This window comes from Bufo bufo, chromosome 4 (genome assembly GCF_905171765.1).
Source record: "Bufo bufo chromosome 4, aBufBuf1.1, whole genome shotgun sequence".
Lineage (NCBI taxonomy): Eukaryota > Metazoa > Chordata > Amphibia > Anura > Bufonidae > Bufo > Bufo bufo.
In genome coordinates, this window is record NC_053392.1 from 56,557,365 (window position 1) to 56,571,781 (window position 14,417).

Here is a 14,417-nt window from a genome sequence, read left to right on the forward strand (position 1 = left end):
AAACAGCTCTCCGCCTGGGGCCCAGCCGCCACTACATTTACCCAGTGTGCAGTTAGGGAGATATAGCGTCCCTGGCCGTGCTTACTGGTCCACGTATCTGTGGTTAGGTGGACCTTGCCACAGATGGCGTTGCGCAGTGCACACTTGATTTTATCGGACACTTGTTTGTGCAGGGAAGGCACGGCTCTCTTGGAGAAGTAGTGGCGGCTGGGAACAACATACTGTGGGACAGCAAGCGACATGAGCTGTTTGAAGCTGTGTGTGTCCACCAGCCTAAATGACAGCATTTCATAGGCCAGTAGTTTAGAAATGCTGGCATTCAGGGCCAGGGATCGAGGGTGGCTAGGTGGGAATTTACGCTTTCTCTCAAATGTTTGTGAGATGGAGAGCTGAACGCTGCCGTGTGACATGGTTGCGATGCTTGGTGACGCAGGTGGTGGTGTTGGTGGTACATCCCATGTTTGCTGGGCGGCAGGTGCCAACGTTCCTCCAGAGGCGGAGGAAGAGGCCGAGGCGGCGGCAACAGCAGCAGAAGAGGCCGAGGCGGCGGCAGCAGCAGAAGAGGCCGAGGCGGCAGCAGCAGAAGAGGTAGCAGGGGGAGCCTGAGTGACTTCCTTGTTTTTAAGGTGTTTACTCCACTGCAGTTCATGCTTTGCATGCAGGTGCCTGGTCATGCAGGTTGTGCTAAGGTTCAGAACGTTAATGTCTCGCTTCAGGCTCTGATGGCACAGCGTGCAAACCACTCGGGTCTTGTCGTCAGCACATTGTTTAAAGAAGTGCCATGCCAGGGAACTCCTTGAAGCTGCCTTTGGTGACCTGCAAAGAAACCATGGTGACCTGCAAAGAAACGCGTGTAGCCATTATTGCGTTGCATAAAAATGGCTTCACAGGCAAGGATATTGTGGCTACTAAGATTGCACCTCAATCAACAATTTCTAGGATCATCAAGAACTTCAAGGAAAGAGGTTTAATTCTTGTTAAGAAGGCTTCAGGGCGTCCAAGAAAGTCCAGCAAGCGCCAGGATCGTCTCCTAAAGCCTCATTATTCTCCATAATGAGGCATATGTACAGAGGGGGAGATTTATCAAACTGGCGTAAAGTAGGACTGGCTTAGTTTTCCATAGCAACCAATCAGATTTCACCTTTCATTTTTCACAGCTCCTTTGGAAAATGAAAGGTGGAATCTGATTGGTTGCTGTGGACCACTAAGCCAGTTCTACAGTACTTCACACCAGTTTGATAAATCTCCCCCAGAGTGTATACAAAGACCTGGAAGGCGATAAAACAAAGGCATACATAAGTATCATAGGAACCTATAGCACAGTTTAGTTTGGGCTCTCGTGAGATTTCTGATGAATTTACAAATTTTTAGATGTGGAGGAATATTTCAATTTAAAAAAGCCACTCTTATGCCCAATTTTCAGCACTTCTATGTCAACGAGGATCAGGTGCTGTATGAATATGGTGCTCAATGTGAACATCATATTTATCAATGTATTTACACCAGACTAGTTCCCCTCACACAGTTATTATAAAAGTGTGAGTCTGGAGCCACCAGATGCCTCAGTGCATAGAAATCTATACAGCTACCATTGCAAGTAATCTTTCTATATGGAACTCCCCTAGTGGTGGTTGTAGGGAAATGCACTGGATTTATCTCAGGAAGAAGAAGTTGTTTAGTGCTGGATCTCCTCTCACCACAGCTCTATGGTGGTGGCATGGGCTACCTCCATGATGAATACACCTTTGTGATCAGAATATCTTGCACATTGATGTCAAAAATAAGTGTCAGAGTATGAGAATTTCTGGATTATCGAAGGAATGTTATCCTTATATTAAAATCAAGTATGTTCTCCATAGAAACTAAGAGGAATATCAGTAAGATATACACCTAACTGACAGCATCCCCCTGCTTTACGTTGCAGCTCTCTAAGAAGTACGGACCGGTGTACACCATTCAATTAGGAGTGGAGAAAGCCGTTGTACTGTGCGGATACGAGGCGGTGAAAGACGCCCTTGTCAATCATGCAGATGAATTTTCAGGAAGATCGAATGTGCCGTTTTTTGAGGAAATATCAAAAGGACTTGGTAATGATAATATTATTAATGTTGATTGGTGAATTGGTTAATTTCCTCGTTGATTTCAGTTCTTAAAAGCTGTCCACTTTGGATAACCTCAGCTCTGTGGGGCCCAAAGACAACTGATCACAGGGGAACCCAGTTCAGATGCTCCATGAAAATCTTGCATTATAATTTATATTTCTGGTCCTGATTTGGGAACCTCCATCCCCTACTCTATAGGCACAACCAGCTCTTTAGAGTATATGACAAGGGTTTGTCCACAAAAATTCCTTTAACCCCATTCAACCCACTACACATAATTTAATTTGCATCCTCTCCTTGAAGGCACCATGCACTCCAGGCAGAATCAGGCTGTCACACAAGTAGTTACTTTGGCACGGAACTGAAAAAAAAATCTATTCCCTGTCACTAATGCACTGCACTCATGTCCAGTTGCAGAAGCTGCCATTTCTGAATTTAAGTGATTGCCAGTTGGAGTGATTTAGCAATCTGGGAGAGCAGAAAGGTAGCTCCGATAGTTCTCCGAATTACTCTCACACCAGTGAACCCTAATGATATAACAGGAATCCCCCGTGCAGTGGGGGCTAGGACAAATAGGAGCATAGCGTCTCTGCATGTCTGTCTATACAGATCACTGGTAACTATGATCTAATGGGATGATACTATTATTTCATCTGTTACCAGTGATCTGTATATACAGTGCCTTGCAAAAGTATTCACCCCCATTGACTTTTTTCGTGTTTTGGTGCCTCACAACCTGGAATTAACATGGATTGTTTGAGGATTTGCATCATTTAATTTACAGAACATGCCCACAACTGTGAAGATGTTTTTTTTATTTTTTTTATTGTGAAGCAAACAACAAATAGGACAAAATAACAGAAAAAGTCAATGTGCATAACTATTTACCCCCCTAAAGTCAATACTTTGTAGAGCCACCTTTTGCGGCAATCAACGCTCCAAGTCGCTTTGGATAAGTCTCTATGAGCTTGCCACATCTTACCACTGGGATTTTTGCCCATTCCTCCTTGCAAAACTGCTCCAGCTCCTTCATGTTGGATGGTTTGTGATTGTGAACAGCAATCTTTAAGTCTGACCACAGATTTTCTATTGGATTGAGATCTGGGCTGTGACTAGGCCATTCCAACACATTTACATGTTCCCCCTTAAACCAGTCAAGTGTTGCTTTAGCCGTGTGTTTGGGGTCATTGTCCTGCTGGAAGGTGAACCTCCGTCCTAGCCTCAAATCACGCACAGAGTGTACAGGTTTTGCTCAAGAATATCCCTGCATTTAGCACCATCCATCTTTCCCTGAACTCTGACCAGTTTCCCAGTCTCGGCTGCTGAAAAACATCCCCATAGCATGATGCTGCCACCACCAGGTCTTACTGTGGGGATGGTGTTCTTTGGGTGATGTGATGTGTTGGGTTTGCGCCAGGCATAGCGTTTTCTTTGATGGCCGAAAAGTTCAGTTTTAGTCTCATCAGACCAGAGCACCTTCCTCCACACAATTTGGGAGTCTCCCACATGCCTTTTTGCAAACTCACAATGTGCCTTTTTGTTTTTTGTTGAAAGTAATGGCTTTCTTCTGTCCACTCTGCCATAAAGCCCAACTCTATGGAGCGTACGGCTTATTGTCGTCCTATGTACAGATACTTCAGTCTCTGCTGTGGAACGCTGCAGCTTCTCCAGGGTCACCTTAGGTCTCTGTGCTGCCTCTCTGATTAATGCCCTCCTTGCCCGCCCTGTGAGTTTTGGTGGGCGGCCGTCTCTTGGCAAGTTTACCGTTGTGCCATGTTTTTTCCATCTGGTTATGATAGATTTGATGGTGCTCCTGGGGATCATCAAAGATTTGGATATTTTTTTATAACCTAACCCTGACTTGTACTTCTCAACAACATTGTCCCTTACTTGTTTGGAGAGTTCCTTGGTCTTCATGGCAGTGTTTGGTTAGTGATGCCTCTTGCTTAGGTGTTGCAGCCTCTGGGGCCTTTCAAAAAAGGTGTGTATATGTAATAACAGATCATGTGACACTTAGATTGCACACAGGTGGACATCATTTCACTAATTATGTAAATTCTAAAGGTAATTGGTTGCACTAGAGCTTTTTGTGGGCTTCCTAACAAAGGGGGTGAATACATACGCACATGGCAATTTTCTATTTATAAACAATAGTTATATTTATATATTTTTCTCATTTCACTTCACCAACTTAGACTATTGTGTTCTGATCCATCACATAAAATTCAGATTAGCAAAACATTGAACTTAAGGCTGCAATGTAACAAAATACGAAAAAAGTCAAGGAGGTGAATACTTTTGCAAGGCACTGTAGGTAAAGCACAAAAGAATTATTTTTTTTTAAATATAAAAATTCAAATAACCCTCCTTTCCCCATAAATAAAATAAAAATAAAAAAATATGAAAAAATATATCGTAGGTATTTCTGTATCCAGAAATGCTCATACTATTAAAATCACAGGGTCCTAAAGGGGTTAATGGCCCATAGAAAATATATTATATCAAATAAATTGCACGAGGCATGAAAAAAAAAACTGAAAATAATTATATATTCCCAAATTCAAAGCCCCCAAATCAATTAATGAAATAGTTTAGTAGTTAGTAGTAGTTTGGGAGAGGGGCGAGGAATCGTCAAGTTTATTAGTCTTAGAAACACTGCGTTTCAGGGATATTTTTATTTCTACCACAATGTGTTTGTCGTGAACACAGTTATTTTATATGGGCTTAGGCCCCTTTCACACGAGCGTGACGGATTAGGTCCGGATTCGTTCAGGGTGCGTTCAGTGAAACTCGCACCATTTTGCAAGCAAGTTCAGTCAGTTTTGTCTGAGATTGCGTTCAGTTGTTTAGTTTTTCCCGCTTAGGTGCAATGCGTTTTGATGCGTTTTTCACGCGCATGATAAAAAACGGAAGGTTTGCAAACAACATCTCTTAGCAAAGATCAGTGAAAAACGCATTGCACCCGCACTTGCTTCCGGATGCAATGCGTTTTTCACTAAATGCAGAATATAGAACATGCTGCGTTTTTCACGCAATGCAGAATTGATGCGTGAAAAAAAACGCTAATGTACACAGACGCATTGAAATGAATGGGTCACGATTCAGTGCGGGTGCTATGCGTTCACGTCTCGCATTGCACCCGTGCGGAAAACTCGCTCGTGTGAAAGGGGCCTTAGATTTTGTCGAGAGTATGTAAATGTTTTTCGTAAACAAATCTTTATTATTTTCCAATTAAAAAATCATTCTCCAAATAATCAAAACTCTTCAATTTAACTAAATATGTCAAATATGTAGCAAAAAATATTAGGGAACACTAAACTTCAGTTTTCTCCAAAAACATTCATACTTCCTCCAGCACTTTTTTGCGATTCCATATTAATTCGTTCAACAATGTTTTCGTTTTTTTTTGTTTTTTTTATATATTTCCAACCCATACTGGAGTGTTACCCAGCACATGCATCAGTTGTGGCAAAACCATTTTAATTAGTTAAATTATCTCTGCCATTGATAGCAGCATTTATTTATCCCAGAAAAAAAACACCTTCATCCTAAGTTTCAATTACAGAATCAATGGGGGGGGGGGAGAGATGGGTCATTTACTAAAAGCTTTACGCCACTATTATGGCGTAAACCTTTTTTTTTTAAATTATGGCACACAGCATATTTGCCCAGTAATTTGCTACTTTTTGAGCTTCTCGACCCTTTTCCAAACTGGCAAGAAAAAGGGGGCAGGGTTAGCGATAGAGGCGGGGCTTCTCGTAGACAGCTGAATATACTACACAAGAATTTACTCAATCCATCACTGGTTCTTATAACTTTTTAATGGCCTCCAAGTCCCTTCATGGCTTCAACAGGAACTATTTTCAGCTGGTGCTCTATGGATTTTCTATCCCCAACCAGGACCTAAAATGGAGTCCAGCAGAGCATTTAAGCAAAGACATGCTCAGAGGGAGAAGAGAGACAAAGAAAGAGGACATAATAATTCTCAGGTTGCTTGGGTCAGGACCAGGCCTTCTAATTGACTTCCATGCCCTCATTCAGGACGGCATCAGCAGTTGGCAGCCAATGACCTCTCTCCTCATTGCACGCAGCGTCTTTTGCTCAACAATGAACTCCCAGGCATGGACAGGGAACTTGTTACATGCTACATCACCATGTTACATGCTTCCTGCACTCATTCCTGTAAATGTTTAAAATTGTCTTACCCAGTCCATTGTTTAAATCTAGACTAGCCCCATCAACGTTTAGGAGCTTTTTGGCATTGTTTGTGCAATCTGTTATATGCTGTATATCTTAATGAACCTGATAAAGGAGTTTTTGCCTTGAAACGCATTGTCACCTAAAAATGATAAACTTGATGTTTCCTACATTCCAGGACTGTGTCGATTTTGACTACTGAAAAGTGTAGCGTAAGCCCAGTATATCGCCTATCAAACTGAAATGATGCCCATAGACACCACACACATTTCAATGCAACAGACGTGAAAGGCCCAGTGGTTCTCTGGCAGATTTCTACATACTTAGAAGACCTTAGTTAATTTATTGTGGCAGATTTCTTTTTCCCTATCTATGAAAATATTTTTTAATTATATGATATGTAGGGTGTTTTGAATGAACCATTGACTAGACATTCGTGATACACCGGCGCTTGCACTGAAATAGACTGACGCAGCGGTACCGCAACGGTATCGCCACCATTGGAAATCAAATGAATGATGTGTATAATATATGTATTAGGTACTGCGCGACATATACCCCCTATTGCTCTCCTAGCCAGTGTGGCACTATGAAGGTCCGCAGTAAATATGTCACTACCAGAGCTTTGGGACGTTCTCACAGCTCTGTTTCTCCACCCCTGTGATGATGTCACTACTAGAGCTGGGAGGAGTTCTCACTACTCTGTTTACTTTTGGTTTCTTTCACCACAGCTGTCCTTCATGTGTTTGATTTCCCTCTCTTTATATCACCCCTCCTCCTATGATAGGATGTGGATTATAGTTCTCACTTCAGTTGTAGCTCTTGCTTTAGTTTCTTCACTTGTAGCTATCAGTTCACTGGACCTGTATTCTGCTGCAGCTAGCACTCCGGATATTGCCAGCCTGTCCTTGGATCCGTCTTCTCTGCGGCTGCAACATCTTCAGCTAAGTGTGCAGACATTGTTGTGTTCCTGTTTATTTTCTGACTGGATCTGAGGTGGCCACGGTTCCCTCCATATACTGAGTAGGGCACTGGTGGCCGTGCCCCTTTCACTATTGTAGGGGTTACAGGGGTCATTAGTCTTAGGCACGTGGGCATGCCTCGTTCCGCCATTTGGATCCGGGCATGTGCTTTAGCAGAATAGGGAGAGCGTTGAGGGTCGGACAGGGGTCACCCTTTATCCTCCCTAGTTCTGGGTCCAGTCAGTAGCTCTGTACTGTGTATTACTATTGTTGCTCACATACACCCGTGACATTATAATCCACCAAAACCGTCCTTTTTTGACATGGATCCGCTTTCTGACCTGGTTGACGGCATGCAGGGTCTTTCTTTGGAAGTAGCGGATCTCCGTCAATCTATGACCCAGCTTCAAGCATTGGGCCCTGCTCCGGCTCATGGAGTCTGTTGCGAGCCAAAGGTCTCACTTCCGGAGACGTTCTCCGGGGGCAGTGAGAATTTTGTTCGTTTCAGAGAGGCATGCAAACTCCATTTTTGCTTGTGTCCTCACTCTTCTGGTAATCAAGAGCAGAGGGTGAGGATTGTCATCTCCCTGCTCAGGGGTAATGCTCAGACTTGGGCTTTTTCGCTGCCATCAGGGGATCCCTCCCTTCGATCCGTGGAGGGATTTTTTGTGGCCCTGGGGCAGATTTATGATGACCCGGATCGTGTTGCTCTGGCCGAATCTAACCTACGTGTTTTATGCCAGAACAAACGGTCTGCGGAGCTTTATTGTTCTGAATTTCAGAGATGGGCAGCTGATTCGGGTTGGAATGATGCTGCACTCCGGAGTCAGTTCTGTCATGGTCTCTCGGAGAGATTAAAAGATGCGTTTGCTTTCCATGAGAGACCAACGTCCTTAGAGTCTGCCTTGTCATTGGCGGTACGCCTTGACAGGCGTCTAAGAGAAAGAAACGAGACCTCTCTGTCCAGCCATTGTCAGTCTAGGGGCAGTGGTGCGGACTCATTCAGTGTGCAGGGGCCTCATCCTGTCTCGCTCCCCTCTGAGAAGGAGCCCATGCAGCTAGCTCGACTTGCCCCTGATAAAAGAGGATTTAGTCCTCAGAGTATGGTCTGTTTTTGTTGTGGGGGCATAGGTCATTTGGCAAATGTTTGTCCGTCTAGGAGATTCTTGAACCGTACTAAGAGCGATAATAAGAGAAAAATCTCAAAAGGTAAATCATCAAGTTCTGCTTCATCTGCTACTTTGGGCAAAGTTGATGTAGGATTTGATGCTTTTCCTCTGACCTGCAGTTCCCGTTTTCTCCTGTCTGCCAGGGTGGCGCTAGAGAGCAAAGTCATTTCTTGTGAGATTTTTGTCGATAGTGGAGCGGCCGTCAATCTTATTGACACTCAATTTGTAGCCATGCATGGTTTTCAGGTTTGCACATTAGATAAAGATATACCTGTTTTTGCTATTGACTCTGCTCCACTCTCACAGAGATCTCTGAAGGGCTTTGTTCACAATATCCGGCTAGCTGTAGGTGACACTCATGTGGAGGATATATCTTGTTTTGTCCTTAACGGATTGCCGTCTCCTCTAGTTTTGGGGTTACCCTGGCTCACTAGACATAACCCCACTATTGATTGGCAAGGAAGGCAAATAAATGAGTGGAGTGATTTTTGTAGAGAGAATTGTCTCACAGCGACTTTTGCAGAGGTGTCTACTAAAACGGTGCCATCATTTCTCTCTGATTTCTCGGACGTGTTTTCCGAGAGCGGTGTTCAGGAGCTACCTCCTCACCGGGAGTTTGACTGTCCCATTAACCTCATTCCCGGCGCCAAGCTGCCAAAAGCACGCCTCTACAATCTCTCACAACCGGAAAGAATCGCTATGCAAACTTACATCTCCGAGAGTCTCGAAAAGGGGCATATTCGCCCCTTAAAGTCACCTGTGGCCGCGGGTTTTTTTTTTGTTAAAAAGAAAGATGGCTCTCTGAGACCTTGCCTAGATTTTAGGGAGCTGAACCGTATCACGATTCGCGATCCCTATCCCCTTCCTCTGATCCCGGACCTCTTCAATCAAATTGTTGGGGCCAAGGTGTTTTCCAAATTGGATTTGAGAGGCGCGTACAACCTGGTCAGGGTCAGAGAGGGGGATGAATGGAAAACGGCCTTTAATACCCCTGACGGGCATTTCGAGAATCTCGTTATGCCTTTCGGCCTGATGAATGCTCCGGCCGTCTTTCAGTATTTTGTTAATAGTATTTTCTATCATTTAATGGGGAAATTTGTATTGGTGTATCTTGATGATATTTTGATTTTTTCCCCTGATGTTCAGACCCATCAGGATCATCTTTTTCAGGTTCTGCAGATTCTGCGGGAAAATAAATTGTACGCCAAGCTGGAGAAATGTCTTTTTATAGTATCGGAGATTCAATTTCTGGGTTTTCTCCTCTCTGCTTCTGGTTTTCGCATGGATCCGGAGAAGGTCCGTGCTGTACTTGAGTGGGAGCTTCCTGAGAATCAGAAGGCATTGATGCGCTTTCTGGGTTTTGCGAACTATTACAGAAAGTTCATTTTGAATTATTCCTCTGTTGTCAAACCCCTCACTGACATGACAAAAAAGGGGGCGGATTTTTCCTCTTGGTCGGAGGAGGCGCTTGCAGCCTTTTCTAAGATTAAAGAGAATTTTGCGTCTGCTCCCGTCTTGGTGCATCCCGATGTTTATTGTTGAGGTGGATGCTTCCGAGGTGGGTGTGGGTGCGGTTTTGTCCCAGGGCCCTTCCCCTGCCAAGTGGCGACCCTGTGCCTTTTTCTCTAAAAAAACTCTCCCCGGCAGAGAGAAACTATGATGTGGGAGATAGGGAGTTGTTGGCTTTCGAGGAATGGCGCCATTGGTTGGCCAGGCACCCTATCACCGTTTTTACCGACCATAAGAATCTGGCATACTTGGAGTCGGCCAGGCGTATGAATCCGAGACAGGCCAGATGGTCTCTGTTCTTCTCCAGATTCAATTTTGTTGTTACATTCCGACCTGGGATAAAAAATGTGAAGGCTGATGCTCTCTCTCGCTGTTTTCCGGGAGGAGGAAACTCCGAGGACCCGGGTCCCATTTTGGCGGAGGGGGTAGTTGTTTCTGCTCTATATTCCGATTTGGAGGCCGAGGTCCAGGCTGCCCAGACTGAGACACCTGCCCGTTGTCCTTCTGGGAAGTTGTTCGTGCCTCCTGAGCTACGTCACAAACTCTTTAAGGAGCATCATGATACGGTTCTTGCTGGTCACCCCGGGAGTAGAGCCACGGTGGATCTCATTGCTCGGAGATTTTGGTGGCCGGCTCTTCGTAAGTCGGTGGAGGGTTTTGTGGCTGCTTGTGAGACGTGCGCTCGCGCTAAGGTCCCTCGTTCACGGCCTTCAGGTTCCCTTCTCCCGTTACCCATTCCTTCCCGTACTTGGACACACCTGTCCATGGACTTTATCACGGATCTTCCTCGTTCCTCGGGGAAGTCGGTGATCCTGGTGGTGGTGGACCGTTTTAGCAAGATGGCTCATTTCGTACCTTTCCCTGGTTTACCCAATGCTAAAACGTTGGCGCAAGCTTTTGTCGACCATATTGTTAAATTGCACGGCATTCCCTCTGATATTGTTTCCGATAGAGGCACGCAGTTTGTGTCCAGGTTCTGGAAGGCTTTCTGTTCTCACCTGGGGGTTCGGCTGTCCTTCTCTTCTGCTTTTCATCCGCAGTCGAATGGTCAGACTGAGCGCCTCAATCAGAATCTGGAGACATATTTGCGCTGTTTTGTGGCAGAGAACGAGGAGGATTGGTGTTCATTTCTCCCTCTTGCTGAGTTTGCTCTGAACAACCGTCGTCAGGAATCTTCTGATAAGTCACCATTCTTTGGTGCATATGGGTTCCATCCGCAGTTTGGGACATTCTCGGGAGGGGCTCTTTCTGGTTTACCTGAGGAGGAGAGATTTTCCTCGTCTTTGTCTACCATTTGGCAAAAGATTCAGAGTAATCTTAAAAAGATGAGTGAGAGGTATAAGCGTGTGGCTGATAAGAGACGTGTGCCTGGTCCGGACCTGAATGTGGGTGATCTGGTGTGGTTGTCTACTAGAAACATTAAGTTGAAGGTTCCCTCCTGGAAATTGGGTCCCAAGTTTATTGGGCCTTATAAAATCTTGTCAGTCATCAATCCTGTTGCCTTCCGTCTTGATCTTCCACGGGTTTGGAAGATACATAATGTATTTCACAGATCTCTCTTAAAACCATATGTCCAGCCCACGGTACCCTCCTCTTTGCCTACTCCTCCGATTTTGGTTGATGGCAATCTGGAGTTTGAGGTTTCCAGAATTGTGGACTCTCGCATGGTCCGCGGTTCTCTTCAGTACCTCGTTCATTGGAAGGGTTATGGTCCTGAGGAGAGGATGTGGGTTCCGGTGTCGGACATTAAAGCCACTCGCCTCATCAGGGCATTTCATAGGGCTCATCCTGAGAAGGTGGGTCCTGGGTGTCCGGAGTCCACCCGTAGAGGGGGGGGGTACTGTCACTACCAGAGCTTTGGGACGTTCTCACAGCTCTGTTTCTCCACCCCTGTGATGATGTCACTACTAGAGCTGGGAGGAGTTCTCACTACTCTGTTTACTTTTGGTTTCTTTCACCACAGCTGTCCTTCATGTGTTTGATTTCCCTCTCTTTATATCACCCCTCCTCCTATGATAGGATGTGGATTATAGTTCTCACTTCAGTTGTAGCTGTTGCTTTAGTTTCTTCACTTGTAGCTATCAGTTCACTGGACCTGCGTTCTGCTGCAGCTAGCACTCCGGATATTGCCAGCCTGTCCTTGGATCCGTCTTCTCTGCGGCTGCAACATCTTCAGCTAAGTGTGCAGACATTGTTGTGTTCCTGTTTATTTTCTGACTGGATCTGAGGTGGCCACGGTTCCCTCCATATACTGAGTAGGGCACTGGTGGCCGTGCCCCTTCCGCTATTGTAGGGGTTACAGGGGTCATTAGTCTTAGGCACGTGGGCATGCCTCGTTCCGCCATTTGGATCCGGGCATGTGCTTTAGCAGAATAGGGAGAGCGTTGAGGGTCGGACAGGGGTCACCCTTTATCCTCCCTAGTTCTGGGTCCAGTCAGTAGCTCTGTACTGTGTATTACTATTGTTGCTCACATACACCCGTGACAAAATATTACAGAAACTTACAGATTGATTGGAATACCTTTATCCTGGATGTTCCTCTGCAAGGGCTGTTCTCCTGCGTCTTTCTAGTTTTTTCTTTTTTCTTTTTTTCTCTTTTTTCTTTTCTTTTAAGTGCCGTTCGGGATGAGGAAAGGTGTAGGGGGCTGAGCCCTAGTGGTAAAGAATGATTTTTCTAAAAATACAGAGCTTGCCCCCGCCGGTGGCACAGCTCGTGGTTAAAAAGAGCAGCTTGTCCGCTGCGTGACGTCACGGCAATAGCTACGGTGGACCAGGAGGACCAAAGTTTACTCCAACGCGTTTCGATTAGTTCGCTAATCTTCGTCAGGAATGATTCCTCTGGCTCCTGGTGCTACTTTTAAAGGTCTGTATCTCCTCCCTTCCTTAACTCCTACATCCCTGGCATTCTTGATTGATGTTTATTGGAAGGCAAATAATTATATCTCTGAGTTTAATCCCAAGGGTACCAGAGTATTTAAGTTAAATATCCAGCGGCTTTCTGATCTGGACATTTTCTTGATAAAGTCTCCTCCCCTTTTATCTTTTTTAACCATTTCGATACCACAGAAAGTGGTGCCGCTGTGGTTTCCTCCATGTTTATCCTTATAATGTCTAGAGAGTGGGTGGCCCTCATATTTCCTTCCTATGTTGTAGATGTGTTCCCCTATTCTTTTGCTTATGGTTCTCTTTGTGCGTCCTATATATGTTTTTTTACACGGACATGTTATAGCATATATTGCACCCTGGCTTCTGCAGGTTATATGATCCTTTATTTTGTATGTTTCTGTGTCCTCTGTCCATTCATTTTTTATTTCCATACTTATGTGCTGTTTTTTGTTTGTTTTTAATTTTTTACAGACACCGCAATGGCCACATGGGAAAAAACCTCCCTGGGTTTTTTTTCCAAGGATAGTGCTTATTGTTTGATTGTCATTTTTCTTGCTCAGACATTTGTTGGTGGGGGCTATTATGCTTCCCACATTTTTGGCTTTTCTATAGATGAATTTTGGATTTTTGGGAATCTGATCTCCTATTATTTTATCCTCCTTCAGGGTTTCCCAATGTTTTTTGATGATCCTTCTTAATGTACCTGCTTGGCTATTATACTGTGTGTCTTCTGTTTTTATCTTCTTTTTATTAATTAGCTCCTGTCTGTCTAGTTTTCCTACTAGTTCTTTCTGTATTAGTAGTTTTTCCTTGTTGTAGCCTCTCTCTTCGAATTTTTTCTGAATGTTGTCCGCCTCTGTTTGATATTCACTTTCCTTTGTACAGTTGCGTTTTAGTCTCATGAATTGTCCCTTTGGAATATTTTCCAACCACTGTGGGAGATGGCAGCTCTCGTGGGAGATGAAGCCATTGACGTCTGTAGGTTTATTATATGTCCTGGTTTGTATATTGCCATCCTCTATGTAGATGGTTAAGTCCAGGAAATTAATTTCACTCTGACTAAATATTGGTGTAAATTCCAGATGGTACTCATTGTTGTTAATTTCTTTAAAAAATGTGTTCAGTGCTTCTTTTTCTCCTGCCCAGATGAATATAATATCATCTATAAAGCGTTTCCATAGGACGAGATTCGACCGGAGCTCGCCGTGGGGATAGATGACTTGATGCTCCCACATATATGTTTGCGAACCCCGGTGCGAATCTCGTCCCCATCGCGGTGCCCCACTGCTGTATATAGAACTTGTCCTCAAATATTAAATAATTTCTTTTTAAAATGAACATGATACATGCACCAATGAAGTCTATTTGTTTCTCTGCAAGAATTCCCTGATTCTGTAGACACGTTTTTACTGCGTCGCACCCTTTCTCATTGTCAATGATGGTGTATAGGGATTTGACATCCAGGGTGCCTAGAATGTAATTTGGTTCCCATTTCACCTGATTTAGGATATTTAGGATGTGCTGGGGGTCTTTCAAGTGTGTTGGTAGCAGGTCTACACATGGTTGCAGGAAGCGGTCTATGTATTCGGATA

General features: G+C 44.4%; 1 protein-coding gene across 2 annotated transcripts in view; it reads left to right on the forward strand.

Annotated features, from left to right (window-relative positions):
• The window catches only part of LOC120997261 (cytochrome P450 2C5-like), a 99,611-nt gene that overhangs the window by 59,314 nt on the left and 25,880 nt on the right, over positions 1–14,417 (forward strand). For both annotated transcript variants that reach the window (XM_040427276.1, XM_040427277.1), the window contains exon 3: positions 1,925–2,087. In XM_040427276.1, the coding sequence (XP_040283210.1) occupies positions 1,925–2,087 (163 nt within the window). The remainder of the gene's footprint in view (positions 1–1,924; positions 2,088–14,417) is intronic.